At 58.8% G+C, this 6,683-nt stretch overlaps 1 protein-coding gene across 1 annotated transcript in view; it reads right to left on the bottom strand.

The window, feature by feature from the left end:
* Nucleotides 1–4,573, bottom strand: part of LOC138176484 (mucin-5AC-like) — a gene marked incomplete at its 3' end in the record, with an annotated part of 26,897 nt that extends 22,324 nt beyond the window's left edge. Inside the window, exons 1-3 of the mRNA XM_069107271.1 lie at nt 4,489–4,573; nt 1,697–1,756; nt 635–899 (exon numbers count right to left, since the gene is read on the bottom strand). Coding sequence (XP_068963372.1) covers nt 635–899; nt 1,697–1,756; nt 4,489–4,573 — 410 coding nt within the window. The remainder of the gene's footprint in view (nt 1–634; nt 900–1,696; nt 1,757–4,488) is intronic.
* Nucleotides 4,574–6,683: the final 2,110 nt, after the last annotated feature.

Below are 6,683 nucleotides of genomic sequence, written 5' to 3'. Positions count from 1 at the left end.
TTGCTGGGGCTCCGGGAGGTGGGGGAGGGTGGGGGTAGGGAGGGGGGGGGGGAAGGGGGGGGGGCGGGGGGGGGTGGGTGGGGAGGGGGAGGGGAGGGATGGGCTTCCAGGGAGAAGCAGCCCAGGCTAAGCATTCTCATGATCTGTCCTGGGGGGAGAAGGTCCCTCTGCCCTCTGCCAGCTGGAGCCTGCAGACCCATGGCCAGGGCAGACATGGAGAGGAGGGCTTCCCATCTACAGGGAGGGACATTTGCCATTCCCCCACCTCATTTGCCTGGCTAGACCAGGCTGTAGAGATTATCTAACCCAACCTTTTTATTTTACAGATGAGGAAACTGAGGCCCAGGGAGAGGAAGGAGCATAGGAGCCTAGAGGTCATCTGGTCTGACTGGAAGCCAAGGCTGGGAGTAAGGGAGTGGGGCTTGCCCAGAGTGCAGTTTACAAGGTGGTCACGGAGCTGGGTCTCTGCCCAGGGGGAGGTGGGGATGGCTCCCTTCCCTTTCCCCTCTCCGGGGGTGAGGGGGCTGCCTGGCCCCCTTCCCTCTGCTGGGGGTGGGAGTTGCCCAGCCCTCTTCTCTCTGTCCTCTGCCCTGGGGTCTCAGAGGGAGGGAGCCCCGCACGAGCCCACACTTACGCCTTGCCGTTGACCAGGATGGCGTCCAGACTCATCTCCACCACGGCCCCTTCAAGCTTCAGGGTAATGTGGCTCACAGTTGTGGTGGCGTTGGGCCCGGGAGAGCGACGCATCTGGATGTTGAAGTCTTCATAGGCTGACTTGCAGTGGGAGGAGAAGACGTAGTTGCAGAGGCCGGAAAAATGGAAGACGTCCCCATCGAAAGTCTTGTAGTGAAAGTCGCCCCACGTGCTGCACACTCGGTGGTTGTGTGAAGGGCTGTAAGCTGCAGGGCCCACACAGGTGTGAGGCCCCGGTGCCCATCACAGGGAGAGGAGGCTGAGGCTGGGTTAGGGGCTTACCCAGGGCCTCTCAGCTGCTGGGTGTCGGAGCCCCTCCGGCCCCCCACCCTGAACGGGGTTGGTCTGCCTCATGCTCTGGGGGCCCTCCCCCAGCCTCTGGATTTGGGGCTGCATGGCATGTCTCAGCCAGGACACCCTGGGAGTAGCCCTGACCTCCCATCAGTCTCTACTTCTAGGGACCAGCCCCCAAACCAGCCCCTGCCCCCAGGGCCCACACTCACTCCTTATGGGGGAGATGGTGGTCATTACAGGCACTGTGATTCCAAGCAGGCTGCCTGAGGAAGCTGGGGAGAGAGAGCCCCTGTCTGCCTGGGTGCCACGGGCTCAGCCATAGGCACATGCATGCACATGCACACACATCACACATCACACACGTGTGCTATGTGTGAGGGCCGGCATTCTCTGGTGGGGTCAGCTCCCACAACAGGCAGGCCATATCTATGCACGCACCCTCAGCTCATGCCGGACCCTTGTTTGCATACACTCGGTGGCCTGGAATTTCTTTAAGGGTCTCCCAGTCTCGGCTAAGGGGGCCCAGCCAAGGCTGCTGCCTCAAAGGCAGCTCAGAGGGGCTTGACTCCGGAGCTGTCTGCTGTAATTCTTTGACTTGGTCTCCCCATATGGGGCAGCTGGGGCTCCACTGTCTCTCTCCCCCACTCCTGGGCAGCAGGTCCCTAAGACCGAGCCCAGCCTGGAGAGGGCCCCCTGGTCACTCACTCACCATGCTGAAGAGTGGTGTGGTGGTCATGCAGAATGTCTGATGCACCCTTCTGAGCCTGCCCTGAAGCCCAAGAGACAAGGGACCTCCCATCAGTGCAGTCTCGGGGGGAAGGGGCACTCAGAGCCCAATGCCCCCTCAGGCAGAGGAGGGTCACTTGGCCAAGGCCATGTGTCATGAACAGCAGGCTTCCAGAAGACCTCACCTTCCCACGTGAGCTCTGAGACTTTCTCTGGGCCACCCAGACCACCTCAAACCCAGCCTGAATGGACATCATTGGATTGGCTCAGAGAGGCCACGGCATTGATCGCCACAGGCCAGGGCCCATGGGGAAACATGCAGTGATAACCACGAGAGGGCAAGAAAGGCCAGCTTCTCCCCCCTAGCCCCAGGATGGCAGAGGCTGCTCGGTGCCAGCCTGGCCCATTCAGCCTTCTCACTGCTCCAGCAAAGGGCATGAGCCACAGGGCCTGGGGAAAATGGGGACCCAGAAATACATGAGCTGGACCCTGGCCCTCTCGGGCCCCCACAATGGGCCAATGTAGGGTTAGATATCCCAGCTTGGACACAGACTCCCTGCCTGCCCTTGGACAGGCCTTCCCCTCCCTATGTTCTATGTTCTAAGGTCCTTCCCTTGCAGCCTTGACATTCCATGTTCCGTGTTCTTAGAGCCCTCCCAGCTCTGACTCTTCTGCATTCTATGTTCTAAACCTCTCCCAGATCTGTCATTCCATGCTCTGTGTTCTAAGGTCCTTCTGAGCTCTGACATTGCACATTCTACATTCTAGGGCTCTGCACAGCTCTGGCATTCCATGTTCCGTGTTCTTAGGTCCCTCCCAGTTCTGACATTCTGTCTTCTATGTTCTCAAGTCCTTCCTTAGAGTGAGATCAAATGGAGATGACATTTATAAAGTGCCTGGCACACAGTAAGGGCTCAATAAATGCTCACTCCCTTTGTCTTGTCTTCTCTGCTTTGCCAACCTTGACGTGCTGACCAGAGCCAGTGGCTCACAGCCTCTCCTGCTGGGCTGCCCCATGGGCCAGGCCATGGGCTGGCCTCTGGTCCTGGGTGCTGGGGTGCACTGTCAGCCAGGCAGGGTCACAGAAGCTCCGAGAGGGCCAGAGAGAGCAGAAGGCATCTAGGGAAACCTGTCACTTTTCAGAGAAGGGAACTGAGCCAGAAAGTGACAGGGCCCAAGTGTAGTGAGAGATCAGGATTCAAACCCAGGTCCCTTCACATCCCTGATGAGCAGCCATGCAATCTCTGCTTGGAGACTCCCCAGGGACAGGGAGCTTACCACCTGTGCAGGCCTGGACTGCCTGACTTTATAGCTTCTCCTCCCCCTCAATGCCACGCCATTATTACTCCCACCTCTGGTCTCCCAGTGAGCAGAGACCCTCTTAGTTTGAGGAGGGGAAATTAGGCCCTGTTTCCCAGGGGTCTTTTAGAGCCAGGCAGATGTGTGACCCCCTCACTGCCAGCTTTTCTCCTTCTGTCTCACTGACCCAGTCCTGCCCCATTCCTGACAAGGCTGGTGACCTTCCTGGGTCCTGGGAAAGAAGTGGCGCTTAGCTACCATGACCTGGGGTAGGAGGGGAGTTGATAAAGCTGAGTCAGCACTGATTCTGACCCGAGAGAGAGGGGCACTGCCCACGGAGGCAGTGCCAGGACCCTCAGCCTCCACCAGCTAGTCCGTGAAGGGATGCTGAGGACCCAAAGTGAGGGAGGAATGTCCACATTCTGGCCTGCTGGAAGTCACTGCAAGAGCGGGTGGGACCCTATACAGTCTGATGGGAGAGGCACCAGCAAGTCCCAGTGTGGCCCTGGGCTCAGCTCCTCAGAGCCTGAAATCCTGGGGGAGGATCCCTTGGCTTAGCTCAGGAGGGTGGAGCCCATGTCTCCAAAATCCGCCATTCAGAGGAGAGAGAGTTAGGGGCCATCACAGAGACTAGACTCTTGAGTGGACTGGCCAGTTGTCACTTGGGATGGGCAGAGAGCAGAGCCCTGAGGGGCTGGACCCTGTGCCATCAGAGGTGGGAGGTCTGGGGGTTGGGCCAGAACAAGCCCAGATGGGAGGTCCAAAGGAGCACCCAGTGCACCTAGGCTGGGGTGCAAAGGGTACTGAGGAAGTGGCCCCCAAGCTATGAACTGCTGAGCCCGGGACCTTCTGCTGGTGAACAAAGGCTGCCTAGCCCAGGTAACACACATGTGCATGCACATCATATGCAGGCACACATCAGGGCCTGATCAGCTTTGGGAATCTGCCTTCCCAAGGGGTAGAAACTCTCTTCTGAGGCTGTGTGGATGGAGGCAGGGTGGACCCCTTCTGGCTCTGTCTGAGATACAGAAGAAACCAGCAGGAATGGAAGGGTAGGGGACCCAGATATTTGGCCTTGCCACTCCCTGGGGGCCTGCTTCCTACCCAGAAACACTGGGATGGAGATGAAGCCCTGGCCATGAAGGTGTGGCCTCTCAGCCCACTCTCAGCCCAGACCTCCCTCTTCCCCATCCTGTGGAGTCATGGAGGGAAACAGCAGCCTGCCAACCCCCTGAGGCCATCTGAGGAGCCCTGGTAGGCCTGGCATGCCCAGCCTTGGGACCCATGCTTGCCACAGGGTCTTGGGGTCATGATAGACCTGACAAGGGTGCCCTGAAGGCAGGTGGTTGGCTCAGCACAGATGCCTCTCTGACAAGTGGTAAGGGGTGCAGAGCTGTCTCCCAGAGGAGACATGTCCCTGCAGGCCATGAGGCTGGCCAGTCAGGAGGAGATGCCCCTAGGCCAAGAGGACCCTACCTGGCTGTTGTTGCTGCTGCCTGGAGGAGGAGGCAAGCAGGAGAAGGGCCCAGAAGGGCAGGGCTTGCCACCGCTGGGCACCCATGGTGGCTAAGCTCCACCACGGTGAGAAGGACTGGCCTCTGCAAAGGCAGCTGCCCAGGAAGAGCCTTATATAGGCCCAGGAGCTGGCTCTGGCCCCAGTCCAGCTCACGTGGGCTGAGAAGGCAAGGCGAGGGTGGGGCCTGCCACTCTGCCCTTCCCTGCGGTGAACAGTGGATGCTCCTTGGGGCACCTGGCCGAGGGTGTTTGCACACTAGGAGGAGGGCCCCCCCTCCGCTCCCCCTTCCCTCTCTCACCACTGCAGGGGGCGCATCTCTTATCCAGAGACAGCTTTCTCATCATCCCGACAGCGTGGCCTTCATTCTGGCTACACAAAGCACCTGCCAGGCTCAGGTGGGGCTTGGGGCTTGCCCCACTGGCCTGCTTCACTGCCGGCCTGTGAAACACCGAGAGGGTGTAGCAGAGGGGCAGTGAGGCCCTCGGCTCTCCAGGAACGGGGCTTGGCTTCAGTGCCTCAGTCCCCAGGAAGGACAAGGGCCTGGCAGGGGACAGTGATCTCAGTGACTATCTGTCCCCAGTGGGCTATCCTCGCTCCTGCTCCTCTCTCTCCATACTTGGCTCAGGGAGTTCACCGGCCCAGACACAAGGTGAATAAAGCCTCCGAATAGGTCTGTCCTTGAATCAGAGGCACTGTGCAGAAGAGAGCACCATGGCCAGGTAACAATGGCCTGGAACCTGGCCAAAGCTACTTCTTACAGGTGCTGCCTAGGCCCAGCCCGGCAGGCGAGACACCCCACACTGCACCACCACCCCCAGCCCCATCCAACAGCCACCCTCCCGCTTGGCCGAGTGTCCCTGCCTTCAGCTCTGGGGCCTCCTGTGGGTAGCCTCTGCTGGACACCCTCCCCTCGGACCTCCCTCTCCCACGGCCCCTGCTGAACTCATCCACGGGCCAGTCATTCCTGGACAGTCTCTGCTCTGGTCCCAGACTGTATGCCCCTTGAGGGCAGGCAGACTTACATGGCATCTCCTGTGTGCCAGGCCCTGAGCTGAGAGTCAGGGATACCAAGACAGAGAAGGTCTGACTCACCTCCAGAGAGCTTATGCTCCACAGGGACTGGGGGGAGAGGGGGCACACACTCACACAGGTAAGTGAAGCCCAAATTACCCAAAGAGAGCTCATTTCTAGCAGCTTCCTGGACCCAAGAGTAAGCCTGGCCTTGTCCGAGGCAGCGGGGGCTGGCACAGTGCAGTGGATGGAGCCAGCTAGCCCAATATCTTCCTTTTACAAAGGAGGACACTGAGGCACAGAGAGGGGATGGAACTTCTCTCTGGGGCAGGATTCAAACCTGGGTCTTTCTGACCCCAAATCCCATTCACCATCCACTATACCACCTCATTGCCTTGCTCCAGCCAATCCTATCTCAATGGCCCATGTGACATTGGACCAAATGGAATCTGGAATACATGGAATCTCACCCTTGGGTTCAATTAAATCAGTGCGAAGCACCCCTATTTTAGTTCTTCTGGAGAAGAGGACCTGGGAGCTGTAGTGGACCACAATCTCAAGATCAATCAGTGGTGTGATAAGGCACCCAAGAAATCTGATGCAATCATAGGTGACCTTCATAGAGGCATTACATCAAAGAGTAAGGAAGCACGTGATGACAGCCCCTCTGGAGGGCCAGACTTGGCTCTGAGCACCACAGTTTAGAAGAGAATTGGATCCATGTGAGAGTGGGCAGGGCTGCTGGGAAGAAGGCCTGGAGATGAGGCCAGGCCAGGCTCTGGGGAGGGCTGAGGGATTGATCCTGGCTCTGAGTGGCCGTAGAAGGCAGGACCAGGGATGACAAGGGGAAGGTGATCCCATGAGAGCACTGACTAGCTGCCTTAGGAGGGAGGGAGTCCTGCATCCCTGGAGGAGCCTTTGTGAGGGACCTTGTTGAGGGTCTGTAAGGGTTATGGGATTTAAAGATCTTCCATGCCCCGTTGGACTTGCTGATGTAGCAGGAAGGGGCGGAGCAAGAGGAAGCGGAAGCCAAGCTAGCGTTCCTGCATTGGCTGGCGGTGGTGGTGACGGCGGCAGCAGCAGAGGCAGTGGCAGCACGAAGCCCTTTTTGAGTTAGGACTGCTAAGGACTTTCTGCTAAGGAC

Source organism: Petaurus breviceps, unplaced genomic scaffold, assembly GCF_028583685.1.
Source record: "Petaurus breviceps papuanus isolate PSGF00001 unplaced genomic scaffold, PetGlider_PUasm1.0 89693, whole genome shotgun sequence".
Lineage (NCBI taxonomy): Eukaryota > Metazoa > Chordata > Mammalia > Diprotodontia > Petauridae > Petaurus > Petaurus breviceps.
This window is presented reverse-complemented; position numbering and strand designations above follow the sequence as displayed.